Genomic DNA, 22,289 nt, shown 5'->3' with positions numbered 1-22,289 from the left:
TATATAGCCAACAATCTGCTCATGGCCTTGATCCTAAAATTCTTTTCATGGAGCTGATTTTATTTATCAAAGAATATGGACACCAACATCCAAATTGGCTGCCACAAGGGGAGTCCATAAACTAACTTACAACACTCACCGAAAGGTAGTGCTAGCCTTAGGTCAAGGTATTGTGAGGTAATTCAACTTACCAACTAACTGCTTATACTTTCCAAGATCATTAAAGGGCTTCTCCTAACATGGAAATAACTTAGTCGGATCCACCAAAGTATCAATGGTTCATGTCTCTTCAAGAATGTCTATACCGTACTTACGCTATGAGATGACAGTTCTGAACACCTTTTTATTTATTTATTTATTTAATTATGTTTTCAACACGCCTCTTCACATACAACTTAATTTTTTTCATAGGCCAACGACGTAAAAACTCTTTGATAATAGAGTAACAGTGAGACTCGAATTGAAGACCTATGCCTGCTCGAACTTAAGACCTATGCATGCTCTGATACCATGATAAATTATGGACCTTGGGAAATTTCTAACCCCTTGAGCTAACTTTTGAGGTTGGGTTAGTCCTAAGTGTGTAATATGTTCAATTGTCATATCTTGTTTATCTATAAATTGTTGACGCAATTCTTTTCATTGATGTTGTAGCCAGAAGTTTGGGGAGATAGCTTTTTGTGCAATTACAGCCGATGAACAAGTTAAGGGTTATGGCACCAGACTGATGAATCACTTAAAGCAACATGCTCGTGATGTGGATGGGCTGACTCATTTTCTAACATATGCTGACAACAATGCTGTTGGTTACTTTGTCAAACAGGTGCTAGATTGGCTCTAATTTTTAGGTGGTATTATTATTTGCAACAAACTTGACCAGTCAATTCAGCAAATTCATGTTTACATGAATGTACTCTGCTTATGGGTCTTATAAATTATTCTCTCTCTTGGTGGCTGTCCGCTACACAAATCTCTTCTGGTTCCGCCGAGACAGATTTGGTTTCCGGCGAGGCATATTATTTTTGAGCAATTTTCTTCAGATATCCTTCTGATTGGGCAGAAAATATGGAGACATTCAAGGAGATGGTTTCTTGAGAAATCTTATCTTCGGATGAAATTGAGCTTCTTCGTCGCCTCCTAGCCAAACTTGACTCCGCTAATGTTGTCACATCCAATTATGTGCAATCAAGTACTCCCTTTGCTACTCACCTTAATTCTTGGATTGTTGATTCCGGTGCAAATAAACACATGCCATGCTCTTCTATAGGCATTCAAAACTATTCTCTGTGTCTCAAAGGAGATCATGTTAAAATAACCAATGGTTCTTTAACACTTATCTCTGGAACAGGTTCTGTCGTTTGTACTCCTAATATTAAACTATCATCGATGCTCCATGTCCCTGATTTCCTTGTCGATCTTTTATATATTAGTGCCATCACTAAAGCTCTAAACTATAAAATCGAGTTCTTTCTCGAGCATTGTATTTTTCAGGATCTTCAAACAGGAAAAATGATTGGTAGTGGTAGATTCCATGATGACTTGTACATATTAGATGGAGTTCAAAACTCGTCAAGCTTTTTTTGGGGAAAGTAAGAATGTCAACCAAGAAATAATACAACGTCATAGACAGTTAGAACACCCATCATTCTTTGTCTTGAAGAGGTTATATCCCGATTTGTTTTCGAGGACTCAATTTGAATCTTTGTTCTGTGATGCGTGTGAATATGCCAATCATACTAGAAATTCTTATCCTGTGAGTGATAATAGAAGCACAACTCCGTTTATGACTATTCATTCTGATTTATGGGGTCTTACACAAACTGTTTTTTTATCTGGTAGTCGGTTTATTACTTTCATTGATTGTTGCACCAAGATGACTTGGGTATATTTGTTAAAAGCCAAAATTGAAGTTTTCTCTTGTTTTCAGTCATTTCATAAGATGATTTGTTCTCAATTTGATGCCAAAACAAAAATCTTGAGAACTGACAATGGCGGCGAATACATGGATAAAAGATTTGATGTTTATTTGGAGTCCAATGGGATAGTCCATCAGGCTAGTTGTCCTTACACTAGTGCACAAAATGAGGTCGCTGAAAGAAAAAATAGGCATTTGTTAGAAGTAGCACGATCTCTTATGTTCACTATGCATTTACCAAAACCTTATTGGGGGATGCTATTCTAGTGGCTGCCTATCTTATCAACAGAACGCCACTTAAAACCCTTAATTTTCATAGTCCTCTGGAAGCTTTATATGGTAGGAATGAATATACTGTTCCTCCAAAGGTGTTTGGGTGTGTTTGCTTTGTCCACGCTAGAAATTGTGGAAAACTTGATCCTAGAGCTATAAAGTATGTTTTCATTAGCTATTCTGCGACACAGAAAGGTTACAAATGTTATCATCCTCCCTCTAGGAGATCTTTTGTTAGCATGAATGTTACTTTTCGAGAATCTTTTCGCTATTTCTGCATTACCTTATTACCTCTTCAGGGGAGAGCAGTAAGGAGGAAGAGGTTATTCTATCTAGTTCCATTACTGGACCTCTTGATGACATTGTCACAGGGGAAAGTGAAATTGGAGAAAGAATTCAGAGGGAGGTGATTCTACCTAGTTCCATTACTGAACCTCTTGATGACATTGTCACCGGGGAAAGCGAAATTGGTGAAAGAATTCAGGGGGAGACTATTGGGCATTTGGATAGGCCTGATTTGAAAACTTACGCAAAGAAAATTAGAGCAGAAGAAGTCATCATGCAATCTAACGAAGCTGAACCTTCTTCCACTGGTGAGTTATTTACATTTCCTAATGAGTTGGATGAACCTATTGCTCACGGAAAAGGAGTCAGATCTTGCACCACCGAACACCCTTTATCTAATTTTGTCTCCTATAATTCTTTGTTTCCCTCCTATAGAGCCTTTGCCTTGTCTATTTCTTTTGTGTCTATTCCCCAGAATTGGAGGGAAGCTTTTGCAGATCCTAAATGGAAGCAAGCTATGATTGAAGAAATGAAGACCTTGTCAAAAAATGAGACTTGGGAATAAGGGTGGGCATTCGATTCTATAGTCTGGTACTTCGTTATTTTGTATATCAATTATGCATACCAAATACCGTACCAAAGTAGTTCAGTATGGTTCGGTATTTTCATATTTGGTTCGGTATGGTTTCGATATTTCAACAGAGGCGTATCTAGGATTTTAAGAAGATGGGTGCACCATTATATTAATAAAAGGGCATGGGGAATTAGAGATTTATTTATTTATTAGTTATAAAAAAATTAATTAAAAAGAATTATATGGGGATGGAACACTTGACCTGAGGGACAAAAGAGGCACTTAATCACCAATACACCATAGCAGTCACTTAAGCATGGATGGCCACAAATAAATTTAAGTATATAATCTGAAAAATTAGTACTGTTTATACATAGTTAGGGAGGGAAGCATGGGTGCATGTACCCCATCACCCCTCCACATAAATACGCCCCTAGGTTTTAGTATCATACCAAGTCTAGTGTAGGAGGACCCTATGCTTGGCACACCTATGAAGCAACAGTGACCTTTGTCGTACTCAAATTATTTTTTATCGGATTGGGAAAAGGAAAAAAAAAACACTAACTAAGATGCCAAAGCCAACAACAAGAGAATAAGAATATATGCTAACATACAAACAAAGAATTAAGGTTGTAATTTGTAACTACTTTTTAGTTATATCATGCATAACAAATGTCGATTTCAAAACACAAAAACAACATGATATTTTCTTTTTTCTCAAATGCAACATTTTATTTTAAAAAAACAAATCATGTCAACAACAGAAGAAAAGTTCAATTCTGTCCATGGACTAACGGAATTAGGAAAAAGGAAGTGATACTAGGTTGGGGCTTAAGGCTTTGGGCAGTCGGGGTGTAAATGTTGAGCTTAATTTTATTGGGCCGGAAAATAGAATTAGAGGTGGGCTTCCACGGCTGGTTAGTGTAGCACTTAAATATTTCGGTATTACCGAAATATCGTAAACTCAATATCGAGTATCGTACCGAAATATCGAAATGCCGAAAAAACTATACCGAATAATACCGAGATACCGAATAAACCGATATCGAAATACTAAATTAATTTGGTCCGGTTCGGAATTCAGTTTTTCAAATTTTATGCCCACCCCTACTTGGGTACTTGTCACTTCACCACCAGACAAGAAGTTGGTTGGCTGCAAATGGGTCTTCACTGTGAAGCACAAAGCTGATGGCTCGATTGAAAGATTCAAAGCAAGATTGATGGTTAAGGGATTCACTTAGACTTATGAAGTGGATTATCAATAAACATTTGCCCTTGTTGCTAAGATGGACACTATTAGAATTCTTTTGTCTTGTGCAACTTATCTTGATTAAGACTTGCAACAGTTTGATGTGAAGAATGCATTTCTTCCTGGTGACTTAGAAGAAGAGGTATATATGGAGATTCCTCTTGGATTTGATACTGCACAAAGTCAAGGAATTAAGCTATGCAAATTGAAGAAAGCCTTGTACGAACTGAAGCAATCCCCCAGAGCTTGGTTTGACAGATTCTGCAAAGTAATGATCTCCTTTGGTTACCAACAAAGTAATGCTGATTACACCCTCTTCATAAGACATCATACGGGTAAACTCACACTTCTCATAGTTTATGTTGATGACAAAGTAATGACAGGAGATGCCAAGAGAAGATGACCCAATTGAATAAGTTGTTGGCACATGAATTTGAGATCAAAGATCTAGGAAAATTGTAGTACTTCTTGGGAATTGAGGTTGCTAGATCAAAAAGAGGAATCTTTATTTCTCGGAGGAGGTATATGCTGGACTCTTGAAGAAAACCGGTATGACAAGTTGTTGACCCGCGAAATCGCCTGTTGAAAGCAATCACAAGTTACAAAGTGGAGTTGGAGAGTCAGTTGATAATGAGAGATATCAGAGGTTGGTGGGAAGACTCATTTATCTCTCCCACTCTAGACCATACATAGCCTATTCATTTAGCCCGGCGAGTCAGTTCATGCATGATCCCCCGAGATCCTCATATGTAGCTGTCTTTTACATTTTGCGGTATCTGAAGTCTGCTCCAAAGAAAGGTCTATTGTTCTCCAAACATGATCACCTCCAAATAGAAGCCTTTACAAACGCGGATTGGGGTGGATCTCCGGATGACAGAAGATCTACATCCGGTTACTGTATGCTCGTAGGAGGAAACTTAGTTACTTGGAGAAGCAAGAAGCAAAGTGTAGTTGCTAGATCAAGTGCGGAGGCAGAATATAGAGCTATGCCCAAGGTGTTTGTGAACTGCTTTGGCTACAAAAGCTACTAGAGGAATTAAGACTGTCCGAAAAAGGAAAACTTTCACTGTGACAATAAGGCTGCCATCAGTATAGCTCATAATCCAGTCCAGTATGACCGAACAAAGCATGTGGAAATTGATCGACACTTCATCAAAGAAAAAATTACAACGGGTGTCTTGAATTTGTTTCATGTGCCATCGGAAAAACAGGTAGCTGATGTGTTTACCAAGGGTATCAACAAACGGACTTTCATACATTGGTTTGCAAGTTGGGCATTTGTGACATCTTTGCACCAACTTGAAGGGGAATATTGATTGACTTAATTATTAGGAAAGATTTGATTCTGATTGAGATTTGATTTTATTTTGATTGATTGTAATTTTTTTCTTCCTAAAATAGTCATAGGACTTGGTATATAAATACCTTTGCTTAGGGATGTAAGAAATACACAGAAATATAAGAAGCTTTTTCTTTTTCTAAAAAATCTACAACATTACCTAACTCAGAGTTTCCCTTTCACCATTTATGTTATATTTCCTCTATTCAAGAGGTGACAATTACCACTATTGCCTGCTATATTTTACTCATTATTCAGAAATCAAAATTTAGGATAAAAGAAGCAGATGACGATTAGAACGGGCTCATAAAAAATGATCTTCAAGGTGTTGCATTATGCTTAAGAAAATTGTGATAAAAGTTTTATGTAGTTGACTTTTGGATAGGAGCTGTTTGATAGTTATATGATGGACTTATTGGCCACACCTTTAATCAGCAACGTGGTAGACATAATTAGTCAACCAGTATAAATGTTGTACAGAAGGTGGTAGTGAGGTTAGCCACAATATGGTAAAAAATGCTTCAAGGTTTTGGTTATCAGAGCATCTCCGCTTAGCCAAAAATAAATTTACTTACACCTGATGCATACCACCTTTTCTGCAAGCATAGTCCTATTTGCGCTTGGATTCTTTTGTTGGTAATAGATTCAGTTAATTGAATCTCGTATTATGCTTCTTTTCTGATAAATTCGAAGTCTTTTAATACATATGGGGAAATCTGCAGTTTAACTTTTGAAGGATCTTTTAATCAGTTACCTAATCTTGGACAACATCTGGGGCATTACTTGTTAGCTGCTTTCTTGATTGTTTGGAAGCTCTATTGTTCTTTAGTTGTCTTTCGCAAGATTTAACGTATTACAATGGCTTGCAGGGATTCACGAAAGAGATTTATTTAGAGAAAGAGCGTTGGCAAGGGTAAGTTAGCAGTAATCTTTCATGGAACAAATACCTTTCCTGAAGATATTTTCGTGGCTTAATTCAATATGCTTCTATCGACTTTTCTTCCACCCCAACTCCTCAACCCGCCCCAAACAAATTTTGTAAATAAAGAAAAAAGAAAAGAAGAGAGAAGCTCAAAGTTCTGTTTGATGTTTTGAATTACTGTCGTTTTCTGCTATATATGCTAATTTCTTGTCCAGGTATATTAAAGATTATGACGGTGGAATTCTTATGGAATGCAAAATAGATCCAAAGCTTCCATATACTGATCTATCTACCATGATACGTCGTCAAAGGCAGGTAGACTGATATCTTTGCTTCATGATGTTTGCTGACACTGGCTAGGCTTCCTTTGTGATATTTTTTTGATGAAAATTGTTGAAGGGTGTCATCTGAATTTCAGTTGTCTATGTTGTTTCACCTTTATACTTCAATTCTTTTTTGCTTTTGAGCCTCACCTACATCCCCACTTGTGGGAATACATTGGGTTTATTATTGTTGTTGAGCCTCACCTACATCCCCGCTTTTGCTGATGAAATGTTGGAGGAGGGGGGAGGGGTTGCTTAGAGGCCTTCAGATAAATAAGTATACCATTTCATTATCTGTTTGAGAGAAATAATTTTCTCTCAAACTTTGGGTCGTTTAGTTAGTGGTTAGGACATGCTTATATTGCTAATCATAGCACAGTTGGCTTCTAGATGGATGATATTAGAGAAGTAAAAAGGTGATATGCACAGTTACACAATTAATAACATTTACTTTTGGCAGTTTCTCAAATTTTGTCCCCCAACATGCTGTATTACTGGTAGCAAAACGGTGTAAACATTAACAACAACATAACCAGTGTAATCCCACAAGTGGAGTATGGGAGGATAGTGTTTACGTAAACCTTATCCCTATCTTGTGCAGGTAGAGAGACTGTTTCCTATAGACCCTCGACTCAAGCAATCATAGTCACAAAAGTTTAGAAAAAGGAATACAATAATAAAGAAGAAAAGGAACTAGTAACAACTACAAGATAATAGTAAAAACCGAAGCAGAAGCAACATTAGGTAGTAACAGAAATCTAGGAAAAGAAAACACGAGAATAGTAATAAAAACTACGGGTACGGGAAGGAAATACGCTCGACTACCTACTACCCTTCTATGCTAATTCTCGACATTCATGCTATCACGACCCAAAATTCAACTAGTCGTTATGACACCTAACCAACCCGCTAGGTAAGCCAAGTATCCATAAACACAATCCAAATGAGATTAACAGGAAATAAATGATGAAATAACTGAATCTTATACAATAACCCAAGGATTGGTAGTACAAATCATGAGCTTCTAAAACTTACAAAATTGATAGAAAAATGGTACTACATCTGTTTGAAATGTACATAAACAGAATCTCAAATCTAGAACTACAAAGAACAAGTGGTAGCTGTAACTGGAACACAGGTACATCTCCAATGCCAACTCCCCCCATTCACAGCAATATTAGCTCCAAGATCTGCATGCAAGGTGCAGAAATGTAGTATGAGTAAAACCGACCCCATGTACTTAATAAGTAACAAACCTAACCTCAGGTTGAAAGCAGTGACGAGCTCGGAAAACGGTCAGAGTCCCACACCAATAGCCAATAACAACTCGTAATAATATAATGAAGGCAGTAAAAGTAATAACTCAAAAGATATTTTGCTCAGCTTGTTCATAGTTACGGAAAAGTAGACATGCTTTCTAGGTATAACAATAAAGTCCAAATCTTTCACCGGAATCACCAAAATATGATTATATCAGAAAACTATGATTTTTCCCAAACTTTCAGCGACGACATTTCATTACCAGATAGCATGAGGAAAGTACATCTCTATGCCTACATGTCAATATACATGTCAAGTCATCAATTATCATATACTGTTTAGCATTAGAAATATGCATCTCTATGCCTATATGTCAAATGTACATGTCAAATCATGGATGTCACAATACCGTCTAGTATGAGCAAAAATGCATCTCTATGCCTACATGCCAAGTATGCATGTCAAATAAATGATTTCACCGGTGATATTCCCAGGTACTCTCACCCTCAAACATTACTCCGACTATCTGTCTCAAATGCCCACTTCATCACACACACAATCAATCACTCAGCACTGTACAAGTGCCTAGCTCATAAACCCCTCGCCAAAGCACGTGTATATATGTCTGCGCTCAATGCTAGTATGTCAGATTCCGGAGGGATGGATCCTGCCCAAGAACTAATCAAAAGCCTATAAGGCATGTTGCGGCATGCAACCCGATCCACAATAATAATAGTAATAAAGCCAATATAGCCTGCTGTGGCGTGCAACCCGATCCACAATAACACTTTCAACACGGCTCTAAGGCCCACCCCAGTCATCAATCTCTCAAGTCTCAAGGGCTCACAATCTCATACTACTCAGCCCAACAATTCCACATATGGTAAAGCAATGATAACATGCGATGTAATGATGAATGATGAATAAAGATTGAGATATGATATGAAAATAATTAATCACAACTGAGTGTATAATTACACTTAAATCAGATAACCCACAATAACAAAAATGGTCTCATCAAGTCTCAATCAAGTAGCCACATAGTCTAAATATGATTTCTAGCATGGGTCCTAGCTCAGTTAATCTAACAAGTAGGAAAAACACGGATACAACAAGACATGATAACAACATAGTCCAAAAGTCAACCCGGATTATGATTTCCCCGGTGCACGCCCTAACGCCCATAACCTAGCATGTGCGCCACCCAACACATCACAAATAACATGGTTCCTAGGGATAATTACCCTCAATTCTAAGTTTAGAAAATATTACTTATCTCGAACAAGCCAAATCAAATACCGATCAAGCCAAACAATACTCTAGAAAAATGCCATCCCGGACATGTCAACCTCTGGACGACTCGAAACTAGCCAAAAGCAACACAAAAACATCAAATAATGCCATAAGAGATAAACCCAATCGATAAAGGTCGAATCTTTAATCAAAAACTCTAAGTCAACCAAAAAGTCAAACTCGGGCCCGCACCTTGGAACCCGACAAAACCCATAAAATCTGACAACCCATTCAATTACGAGTCCAACCATACTAATTTCACTCAAATTTGACTTCGAATCAATGTTCAAAACTCAAAATTTCACTTTATGAAAGTTTAGACAAAAACCCTAATTTCTTTTAAAATTCGTAATCCAAATGCCAAAATTGGATATGGATTCATGAAATATAATCAAAACTGAGTAAAAAAAAATTACCCCAGTCTAAATTGGAAAATTCTCCTGCCCAATCCGAGCTCCAAAAGCATGTGAGAAAAAATGACTAAATTCTGCAACAAGTAAAATAACGCAGCTGTTGTTATAGCTCAAATTAGATCCTAGATGACCCCGAAACTCACATTTGATAAGCCCAACATAATCCTTGCGAGATTACACCCAAGATAGACTTTTGAATCACACAATTTAACCTTAAAATGAGGGAAATATGATGTTTTGAAGTTTTAAAGAAAGTCTAAAATTTAAGGGGCAAAAATGACATTTTCGTAATTATTTTATACCAGAAAATCAGCAACAAAAGAATCTTCGTTTTAGCTCCCAAAACTCATTCTGAACCTCCCGGATACTAACCATATATGCATTTCAGTCATATCACACGCTACGAACTTGCTCGTGCACTCAAAACACCGAAAAGAGGTCATCTTGACCCGATATTGACAATGGTCAAACTCAAAATCCTTAACTAGTTTCTCAACTAATAATGCAAAACACACCCGAGCCCCTCGAGACCCCATCTAATCATACCAACAGGTACAAATACATTATCCAAACTTATCCAAAGCCTCAAAATATCCACAGGAACATCACAACAAAGAATCGAGGCTCAAACGGAATATAATTTCTCTTAATTTATTAAATCTTCATTCTTTCAAAAGAGTGTCTGAATCACACTTAAACACTTCGGATTACTTCCAAATTTTGCACAAAAGTTTAATTCAACTATATAGATCTATCCAAAATCTCGGAACACCAATTTGAGTCCAATAACATTAAAGTCAATTTTTGGTCAAACTTGTGAACTCTTAAGTTTTTTAAATTGCCTCGACAAATAGTGTCGAGTCCTTCTAGGAACCTCCAAAATCGAATCCGAACATACGCACAAGTCCAAAATCATCATACGAACCTATCAGAACCATAAAACTCGATTCCGAGTCTGTTTACCCAAAAGTCAAACCTTGGTCAACTCTTCCAACTTAAAGCTTCCAAATAGAGAGTCATTCTTCCAAATCAATCCCGAATAACTCGAGAATTAAAACCGACCATACACGCAAGTCATAATACATCATATGAAGATAATCAAAGTCTCAAACCACCAAACGGAACACTAAAGCTCAAAATGACCGATCGAGTTGTTACACATACCCTCATATCAAGGGCCATGTCCTTTGTAAGTTGTAGATGTGCCATGTCCTGCCTAATCACATCTCCCCAATACTTCTTCGGCCTACCTCTATCTCTCTTAAGCCTCGCCATTAACAACCTCTCACCCTGGAGCATCTGTGTATCTTCTCTTCACATGCAAGAACCATCTCAATCTTGCTTCCCACATCTTGTCTATCATAAAGCCACTCTTACCTTATCTCGAATATCTTCATTCTTGACCATATCTTTCCTAGTATACCCATACATCCATCTGAGCATCCTTATTTTCGCTACTTTCATCTTCTGGACATGAGAGCTCTTGACTGGCCAACACTTCTCCCCATGCAACATTGTCAGTCTAACCACCACTCTGTAGAACTTACCTTTAAGTCTTGGTGATACGTTCTTATCATACAAGGTACTAGACTTGAGCATCCATTTCATTCATCCCGTTCCAATACGAATGTGTGACATCATCATCGATATCTCCATTACCTTGGATTATTGACCTAGGGTACTTGAAAGTTCCTTTCTTAGGGATGACTTGAGTATTCAACCTCACTTCCACATTCGCCTCTGAACTTGCACGGTGGCAAAACAGTGTATACAACAACAAACCTAGTGTAATCCCGCAAGTAGGGTCCCGGGAGAATAGTGTGTACGCAGACCTTACCCCTACCTTGTGAAGGTAGAGAGGCTATTTCCGATAGACCCTGGGCTTAAACACTAAACAAGAAACGACTAATAATAACAACACGAGAAAAAAACAAAGACACTTATGTGTAACAAAGATTTAAAAATAAGAAATACAAGAATACTACTAACAACACTGGTAAGAATGACACAATATGGAATAACAAAGGTCTAGGAACACGAAAATGTAAGAATAATACTAATACTACTAGTACGATTAGGAGAAATTCTTGGCTACCTATCAACCTACAATCCTAATTTTCGGCCTCCTTGCTATCGAGGGTCATGTCCTCGGTAAGCTGAAGCAATGCCTTGCCCTACACCTCTCCCCAAGACTTCTTTGGCCTACCTCTACCCTTTCTCAGATTCGCCATGGTCAACCTCTCACACCTCTTAACCGGATCATCGATGTCTCTCCTCCTCACGTGCCCGAACCATCTCAGCCTCGATTCTTGCAATTTGTCTTCCATAGGGGCCACTCTCACCTAGTCCCTAATAACTTTATTCCTAATCTTATCTTTCCTGGTATGCCCACACATCCATGTCAACATGCTCATTTCGGCTACTCTCATCTTCTGGACATGGGATTTCTTGACTGGCCAATACTTAGCACCATACAACATAGTTGGTCTAACTACCACTTTGTAGAACTTGCCCTTAAGTCTTGGTGGCACATTCTCAGCACACAAAACACAGATGCGAGCCTTCATTTCATCCACCCTGCTCCAATACAATGTGTAACATTCTCGTCAATCTCCATGTTGTCTTGGATAACAGACCCAATGTACTTGAAACTATCTCTCTTGGGCATGACTTGTGTATCAAGCTTCACGTCCGCTTCTGCTTCATACGTCCTGAACTTGCACCCCAAGTATTTTTTTTGGTCGTACTCAACTTGAAACCTTTAGACTCCAGGGTCTGTCTCCAAACCTCCAACCTAGCATTAACCCTGCAACGCGTCTCGTCAATTAGCACTATATCATGTGCAAATAACATACACCATGGCACCTCCCCTTTGATTTGTCGCGTCAATACATCCATCGCCAGAGCAAATAAAAATAGGCTAAGAGCCAATCCCTGATGTAACCCCATCAACACTGGGAAGTGTTCCGAGTCTCCTCTCACAGTCCTCACTTGAGTTTTATCGTACATATCTCTAATCACCCTAGTGTACGCTACTAGGATGCCACTAAACTCCAAACATCTCCGTAGGAGCTCCCCTCGGGACTTTGTCGTAGGCTTTCTCTAGGTCAATGAACACCATATGCAAGTATTTCTTCCTCTCCCTATACTGCTCCACCAGTCTCCTCACAAGATGAATGGCTTCTGCGGTCGACCGTCCCGGCATAAATTCGAACTGGTTCTCAGAAATAGATGCACTTCTCTTTATCGCTGTTCATTCGGATCGGATATCCGAAATTCGAATCGATCCATTCAATTTCGGATTTCGGATTGGATCGGATTTCGGATTGTGTTTATTAAAATTTGGATTTCGGATCGGATTCTGATTGGTATATTTAATCCGATCCGAAATCCGAAATTATTAAGGCATGTATAAATACTACGCTTTAATTTCGGATAGTCAATACTTCCTTTACATCTTCCTCCAAGTTATTATCTTTACAATTGCTAGATTTAGCTATATTGGCACCATAGTACTCTCATAGTTGCATAAATATGAATTTTTCTTAATGTATTGCCTCTTTTACAAAGAAAATATACATATTAGTTTGCAACTTTGAGGCATAATAATACGAACCGAAATCCGATCTGATCCAATATAATTCAGATTGGATTCAGATTGCACTTTCTAGAATCCGAAATCCGAATAAATCCGATCCGATCCATGCACAACCCTACTTCTCTTCACCCTCCTCTCCACCACCCGCTCCCAAACTTTCATAGTGTGACTCAGTGGCTTGATACCTCTATAGTTGTTGCAATTCTGGACATCCCCTTTATTCTTGTACACCGGGACCATCAAGCTCCACCTCCATTCATCTTTTATCGGGCATTTTCTGCATCCTAAAAATGACATTAAACAATTCAGTAAGCCACTCCAAGCCTGCCCGGCCCGCATCCTTCCAAAATTCTACCGGAATATCGTGCGACCCAGTCGTTTTACCCCTACTCATCTTCTGCATCACCCCCTCAACCTCCTCCACCTTAAAGCGCCTACAAAAACCATAATCTCGTTCGCTCTCTGAGTTCTCCAACTCACCAAGTTCGATGTTCCTGTCCCCATCCTCGTTCAATAGTTTATGAAAATGTCTGCCACCTAAGCCTAATAGACGCCTCATCCACCAATACCTTACCATCCTTGTCTTTAATACACCTCACTTCATCCAGGTCCCGAGTCTTCCTCTCCCTAACCTTAGCTAACTTGTACCGTCTCTTGTCACCACCTTTACTCCCCAGCTCCTCGTACAGGCGCCCAAACACTGCATTCTTAGCCATCATGACCGCTAATTTTGCCTCTTTTTCTTAGCCTTCTTATAGCACTCCCTATTCGTCCAATCGTCCTCCTCTCCTCCTCGACTATGCTCTCCACTAGCTTCAGATATGCTGTTTTCTTGGCTTCCACTTTTTATTGGACTTCTTTATTCCACCACCAGTCCTCTTTGTGGCCTCCCGCATATCCATTCGTGACCCCTAACACCTCTCTAGCAGCTTCCCTAATGCAATTCGCTGTCGCGGACCACATATTACTTGCGTTCCAGCTACTCCTCCGGGCTCCCATAGCCACCAACTTCTCCCCCAACTCATGAGCTTTGTAGTGTATAATTTTAAAAAAAGCACCTAGCTATAATGTAGAATTTTGTTGGGCTCTGGTTATTGTAACCATATGGCTGATAAATTATATTGCTTCGAGTTTATTTACCCTTTTTATGCAACCAATTAATTGACTAGGTACATGGAGGGCTTATCTGGGCCTTTTACGTTTCAGTAATGTAGAGTAAGGCATCATTCCAGCCAAAAATGAGAGACTATTGACTTGCATTAATATTTATGTATTTATTTATTGTTAGGCAATTGATGAAAAGATAAGGGAGCTATCAAATTGTCATATTGTCTACCAAGGAATTGATTTTCAGAAGGTATGCACTTTGCATCTTTTACAAAAGATCCATCCTTTATATTGATTTATCATTACTGCATAGGTCGAACGTGGTTCATGTCTTTGTATTTATTAATTAAATATCTTGATAAAGGGTTATAGTCCTCAAAGGACAAGGACTGTCTAAAGAAAAACATGATGAAGTCCCTTATCGAAAAAAGAAAAGAAAAACATGATGAAGTGACGAACCCGGCTTAGCTAATGAATTTGTCTCTGAAGGCTTAAGTTTGATAGAACAAAATTTGCACTTGCTTCTATATTGGTTAGTGGACCGTGAATATTTGACTAATGCCAAATCATCTTTTGGTGATGAACTTCTTAGTGAAGCTCTTACCATAGCGGTTCCCGATAGCCCATCTTTTCAAAAGAAGGCAAACAAGTATTCCCTCTGTCTCAATTTATGTGACGTAGTTTGACTTAACATGGAGTTTAAGAAAAAAGGGATGATTTTTGAAACTTGTATTATTAAATGCTTAAAGGGTAAAAGCTTTTGTGGGGCTTTCAATTTGTGTGGCTATAAAGGCTTCTCATTAAGTGTAAAATAGGTAAAAGGAAAAGTTTAAAGTAAATTGTTTTCAAAATAGAAATACATCATTATTTTTGAAACGGACTAATAAGGTAAGTATGTCACATAAGTTGAAAGTAAGGGAGAATACATTATATTTGGATGTATTCATGACATCTAAAGGTTGTGCAGTAATGCACTAAGGATGTGGCCTAACGATTGATATAGTATGAAGTTCAAGTTGATTATCACACACAAAGTTCCTTCTGATTGATTCCCCCAAACGTCAATTCTCTAAGCAATTCTTTGATTCAAATTAGTTGTCTAGTTGCCACAGTTATTACTTGATCTTCTGTTTTTACACTAGATCAAGCAACCATATTCAATATTTTGCTCTTCCAAGACACTAAATGCCTCCTTCTAGAACACAATATCTAAAAATTGTCCGTCTATCACAAGTTGATATTGCCCCATAAGCGCCTATGTATCTAACGATCTACTCATGACCTTGATCCTCGAAAAATAATCTATTTCTTGGAGTTGATTTTATATATCAAAGAATGTTTGGAAAACTGAATTCCACTGACTATCACAAGAGAGTCCATAAACTGACTTACGACACTCACAGGAAAGGCAATGTCAAGTCGAGTCACTGTGAGGTTGTTTAACTTACCAACCAGTCACCTGTATTTTGTAGGATCACTAGGAGGCTCCTTTTGTCTTGGTAGAAGCTGAACATTTGGGTCCATAGTAGTGTCAAAGACTCTAGTTTGTCATTCATGTCTCCTGAAAAATGTTGAGAGCATACTTCCGTCGTGAAATGACAATCCCTATAGACTAAACTACCTCACTATCCAGAAGATACTTCAATCTACTTAGATCCTTGATCTTGAAGTGCTGAAAGAGATTTTGATTCAATTTAATGATGCCATCTTGAATTGTTGCATGTGTTGACTATATCGTTAGCATAAACCACCAAGTAAATGCACAAATTTGGAGCAAAATGTTGGTAGAAAATGGTCAGCTTCATGACATGTCATGCTACTTGAATAATTGTGTTGGGCTTACCTATCTAGGTTTGAGGAGATTGTTTAAGTCCATAGAGTGACTAACGCAATCAAGAAACAAGACCACTAGACTCCTCTCAGTATCAAAGCCAAGTGGTTGTTCCATATAGACCTTATCGTTGAGATTGCATGGACAAAAACATTCTTAACGTCCAATTGATAAAGAGGCCATGCCGAACGACAACCATGGATAGAATATAAGAAATGGACGTTGAGCCTAACTCAACATGAAAAGCTAGCTCATGAGGTGAGAATTGTCAAAGATCATGCAAGGAGACAATCAATCCATCCCAAACTAATGTGGGATAACTTAACAACCCCCCGTGGCGTCTAGGCCTGTCAACTGATTCGTTACAAAGTTTAAGAAAAAAAAAGACTTTTGAAGCTTGTAGTCATAGAAGCTTAAGGGTAAAAGCTTTGTGTGGCAATGACATTTGTGTGGCTGTAAAAATTTCTCATTAATGATAACCTATATAAAATAAAAAGTTTTAAGTTAAATTATTTCCAAATATAGAACTGAGATATTTTTTTAAACGGATTAATAAGGAAAGTGTGTCATATAAATTGAAGCGGAAAGAGTAGTAAATTCTAGATAGAAGCAAGGAGAGCCAGGCATTTTGTGTAAATTGGACCTTGAGAAGATTGACCACGTGAATTGAGAGCTTTTGGGTTTTATCATGCTTAGGATGGGTTTCAGAGATAGATTGAGCATGTGGATCAAACACTACATTTTCACGGTTTGGTTCATCCTAAAAAATGGAGGGAGCAACAAGTATCAAGGATTATAGACCCTTAGTCTAGTGAGAATATCTATAAGATAATTATATAAATTGCTTTCTAATAGCCTAAAGAAGGTCCTTGACGAGATTGTCTACTTCAAAAATTGTTTTGTGGAAGGAAGACAAATTCTTGATGCAACACTGGTGGCAAATGAGGTGGTAGATTCTAGGAAAAAGCAAGGATAGCCCGGCATTTTGTGTATATTCACATGAACCGAGAGATTTTGGATTTCATTATGCTGAGGATGAGGTTCAGACATCTATGGAAAATGTGGATCAAACTTCAAATCGCCACAATTAGGTATTTGGTTCTTGTAAATGGCAACTCGTGTGCCTTCTTTGGTAGTTCGAAAGGGTTGAGCATGGGGATCCATTATCTCCATGCTCCTCATCTTAGTTATGAAGGTGTTGAGTAGGATGATGGATAGAGTTGTGATGGGTGTATTTTTGAGGGGTTTCACTGCAACAGTTGGGGGACATGGCATTGTGAGAGTCTCACACTTACTATTTGTAGATAACGCTATGTTATTTTTTGATACTTAAAGATCTCAATTGGTATATCTGGGTCAGGATTTGACTTGGTTCTAGGTTGTGCTGGCCTCAAGATAAACTTCAGAAAGTACCAAACCATACTTGTTTTGGAGGTGTACGATATTGAGTAGTTGGCTCAGGTTCTGAACTACAAGGTGTGAGCTCTTCCCACTATTTACCTTGACTTGCCACTAGTAGCTTCTCATAAGGATCACAATGCGTGGAATAGTACTAGGGTTGAAAAGAGGCAGGTAGGATGACAAAAAAGATATTTGTACAAAGGGAGAAAGAAAGTGCTAATAAAGAGTACTCTTTCGGGCACACCTGCTTATTCCTTGCCTCTGCTTCTTGCTCTTGCCTGTGTCATGGAAAAGTTAGAAAGACTCCGGAGAAACGTTTTGTGGGATTTGGCAGAGGGGGCAAGGAAGTTTCACTTGATGCAGCAGGAGACGGTTACGACCCCCAAGTGTTGCGGTGGTCTTGGGGTTAAAGATTTGAGCCTCTTTAATAAGGCTTTATTAAGAAAATGGTTATGGGGATTCGTGGCCGAAGAACACGCATTTTGGAGAGAGGTGATAGTGGAAAAATACTAGGTTTTGGAAGGGGGTTGGAGGACTAGAGTTATCACTATGCCTTACGGGTGTGGATTATGGAGAAACATATTGAAGGGACAGAAAGATTTTAGTGGCAATATGTCTTTTAGGGTAGGAGATGGGAGAATGGTAAGCTTTTTGGGACAGTGGTGCGGGGACAATACTTTGAGAATTACATTCCCAAACTTATATGGAATTGTTGAGTCCCACATTAATGGGATGTGGAATTCCTGGGTTCCTTATATGGTCTTGGGCAATCCTAACCTCATGAGCTAGCTTTTGAGATTGAGTTAGACTCAAGGTCCATTTATCATGGTATCAGAGCCAGACCCATCCCAATTTATTGTTAACGATGTTGGACCCCATTTATGTTATCCACGCTCCAGTTGTAGGCTTGGGCGTGGGGGGTGTTGAGTCCCATATTGGTGGGATGTGGATTTCCTAGGCTCCTTCTATGATCTTGGACAATCCTTACCTCTTGAGCTCACTTTTGGATTGAGTTAGGTCCAAAGTCCATTTATCAGGAATTTTGAGCCAAAAGAACATAACAGTCCATCAAATTCGAAGGCTCAAAGTGGATAATGGGATCTGAGCTTTAGAAGAAAGCTACAAGATTGGGAGGTGACAGAGTTCCAAAACTTGATTGACTTGCTATATAAACAAAGCATTCTATTAGATATCCACAATCTGTGGAAATGGGGGACGAGGAACAATGGAATGCTTTCGGTTAAGACGTTAAGTTATAATATGAGAGGCTTCTGGTTGGGAAGAGATTGACCTTTCACATAACTCGATTTGGATCCCTAAGGTACCAAGGAAGGTGTGTTTTCTAATGCGGTTAGCAACAAGAGGGGTAATTTTGACGGCTTAGAATTTGAGAAACATAAAGGTAACACATGTCAGTTGGTGTTACATGTGCAAGGGTTTCGATGAAGACGTGGGACATCTCCTTCTACATTGTCAGTAGCTACTAGGCTATTGTGGGAAACCCTAAGGTGGTTTGGTATTGAATCGATGATGCCAAGCGTTGTAAAGGAGTTGGTGTTCAGCTGGAACGATGAAGACGGAGGAGAAGGCGTAGGGCATGGAGCATGGTTCCTCTTTGCACTTATGTGGGTCGTTTGGAGGGAGAGAAGTAAGAGAGCTTTTGAGGGAGTAGAAATAATTTTTTTGCAGTTCAAGAGTAGTGTACTCTTATCCCTTGTATCTATTTGGTGCACTTATGAGATCCTTTTGTGTACTGAAGATTGGGTGTCGTTTGTAGAAAACCGTCTCTGTTTGTAGGTTCTCTACTTTTGGTATACTATTACATGAGTTTTTTTGCCATTCATTAATAAAATTTATTACTTTATCAAAAAAAGAAAAAGAAATGGACTTTGGTCTTAACTCAACCACAAAAGCTATATAATGAGGCAAGGATTGCCTAAAAGCATATAAGGATACAAACAACCACCCCTCAGCCAATATGAGACAACTTACCACAGAAAATAGATGATATTTTAATTTTTAGCCGTGGGAGAGAAGGTATCCCCATGGTCAAGCCTAAATATCTGAGTGTAACCTTTGGTGAGAAGGGGGGAGGGGGTCTTAAGCCGATGAATTTGACCGTTCAGACTAATTTTGACTGCATAAACCCACCGATAACCAACAATTGATTTTATCGGAGGTATACGATTGAGCTCCCAAGTACCATCATCGTGTAGAGCAGACATCTCTTTGATCATAGCCTGTTGCCATCCAGGATGAAAAACGCTTCACTCTTGTTGACCAGCTAGGTTGATTTTAAGAAGATTTGATTTTATTTAGTAGCTTGATTTTATTTGATAATGTACTGATTGTATTGATTTATTCTATTTCCTTAATTAGCAATATGAGCTTTGTATAAATTTTCATGCTCATAGGATATAAATTCTTACAGAAATATAAAAGAAGTCGCCGAGACATACCTACAAACGAAGAAAAGATGTTAATGGAAAAAATAGGCCTCTCCAGTGCACTCCCTATGTGTATCCCTATTCCCTAGCACTCAAGTTTCACTCATGTTTCCCTTGTGTGCACTTGGTTTTAGGCACACGCTCAAATGATCTTTCCAACTCTTGCCTTTTACCACTCAAGGGATTCCCTTTAATCTCGTAGAACCAACAACAAAGAGATCACCAAGTATGTTCCAAGTATCGGTTCGGAATGGAGTTTATGGCCAAATAAATAAGGACCAACAAAACTGACGAGCTAGGAATTAAAGAAACGCACAATGAAACAAAAGAGAAAACCACGAAAGAATTAGCACGAACACAAGTATGGACACAAAGTTAACTAGATAACACCAGTATGAACTTATACTAATGTTAACTAGCTAAAGGAATCAAAAGGAAATGAAAAAGAAACAGAAAATATCACATTGAGCAGAAAATTTAATGGAGTTTTAGGATATCTTCATCAAATTTGCAGCAAGTTTTTAAGCTCCACTATTAAATCCCAGCCCCCAGGAGATCAACAGCACATGGTTTATATCTTTGAAAATACAAAACCATCCGATACGAACTCCAACAAGTCCATGTAGCGCAATTTTCTTCACATTTAACCACCAATTTCAGAAAGACAAGTTAAGCTCAAACTCACAGAAAATCATTTTTTTAAAACTCAGATCTCGAACCTTCAGCTGCAACTACGAGCAGTCCAATAGTTCGTTCCTTTGAGCTTTAACAGCGGCGGATTCGTTTTCCGATACATCCGATACATAACGGCTGCCAATGAACCAAAAATCCTAGATTTAGCTACAACCCAGTAACACTACCAGTATAAAATAACACCCATTAGATTTTGAACTCCAAAACTTGGATGAAATTTTCAGATCCGAGAATTTTCAAGCTCAAGTACACTTCTTCAATGGTATTTTAGGATCTCCTCTTCATAATATAACCTCCAAATCAGGATGACCTTCACTAAACTTCAACAACTGGTTTTCAATCTTAAAAGGTTTTCCGATCTTCTAAACTTTTGACAACTGGTTCAAATGCCATAGTGACGGGAACGAAATTCTCTTCAAATGGGTTACCAAATTTCCACACCCACAATAACTACTTCAACCTGATGGTAATTATAAGTCAAGAAGTTGGAGCTGTAAGTAATTGGAGGATGAGGAGGACACAAGTCTGTAATATGGCAAGAACAGTGCTGGTAGCCAGGAAACTGAAGTGAACCTATGAAATTAGGACTTCAGTGGTCGGAGACTCAGAAGAGACTGGAACGGGTATGGGTAGCCTTGGAATAGCATATCGACTTACAAAGATTTTCACAAAAAACAAGTCTTCTTTCAGAAGATTTTGAACTTCGCTAGAATCTTTATTTTGCTGGTCAGAATCTTTAAACTTGCAGATGCGTGAGGTCGGAAAAAAGAGGAGAATGCTGAGAAACAAAAATCTGAAATGGAGGTGGTCCGAAAACTTCCCACGTGCTGGCGCATGGTGGTGCTTGACGCCAGAGATCATTCTGTCTGGTGGCACGTAAGATCGCATGAGCAGTCTGGTGGTGGAGTGACCTTTTAGGCAGTGTTGCACCACGATCTGGTCCTAGTGACAGTGCTGGTTCATGCGCAGCACGAGTGGAAGACCAATAAATGTAGGCAACTTCAAGATCGCTGAGAAAACAGTACACGACAAACAAAAAATTTTCTATACAGGACTTTGCTGATATGTGCACAAGAAAAAATTTCTCGCATTTGCTTTGATACCATCTGAGCAAATAAGACGGGAGAATTGATAGAAGCTTTGCTTGATTGTTCCCTCTAGCTACTGAGTTTAAATAGTGAATTTACAAGTGTTAAAACAGGAAAGAAAATATTCTGACTACCTAATTACAGGAAAGAATTATTCTCGCTAATTCTGACTAGTCCTAATCATTTAACCAGAAGAATGACCTTCATGCATGATGTCTTGAATCATAATATTTTTGCTGTCATTTTCTAGTGTTGGTCATCAAGATGTAAATTTCATT

The 22,289-nt window shown here is 38.5% G+C and overlaps 1 protein-coding gene across 3 annotated transcripts in view; it reads left to right on the top strand.

The window, feature by feature from the left end:
- LOC107794298 (histone acetyltransferase GCN5-like) overlaps positions 1–22,289 on the top strand; it is a 49,664-nt gene that overhangs the window by 5,081 nt on the left and 22,294 nt on the right. For all 3 annotated transcript variants that reach the window (XM_075240709.1, XM_075240707.1, XM_075240708.1), the window contains exons 5-8: positions 655–823; positions 6,505–6,548; positions 6,773–6,872; positions 14,733–14,801. In XM_075240709.1, coding sequence (XP_075096810.1) covers positions 655–823; positions 6,505–6,548; positions 6,773–6,872; positions 14,733–14,801 — 382 coding nt within the window. The remainder of the gene's footprint in view (positions 1–654; positions 824–6,504; positions 6,549–6,772; positions 6,873–14,732; positions 14,802–22,289) is intronic.

This window comes from Nicotiana tabacum, chromosome 20, assembly GCF_000715075.1.
Source record: "Nicotiana tabacum cultivar K326 chromosome 20, ASM71507v2, whole genome shotgun sequence".
NCBI classification, from domain to species: Eukaryota; Viridiplantae; Streptophyta; class Magnoliopsida; order Solanales; family Solanaceae; genus Nicotiana; species Nicotiana tabacum.
The sequence above is the reverse complement of the archived record's forward strand: the minus strand, read 5'-3'. Positions and strand labels throughout refer to the sequence as shown.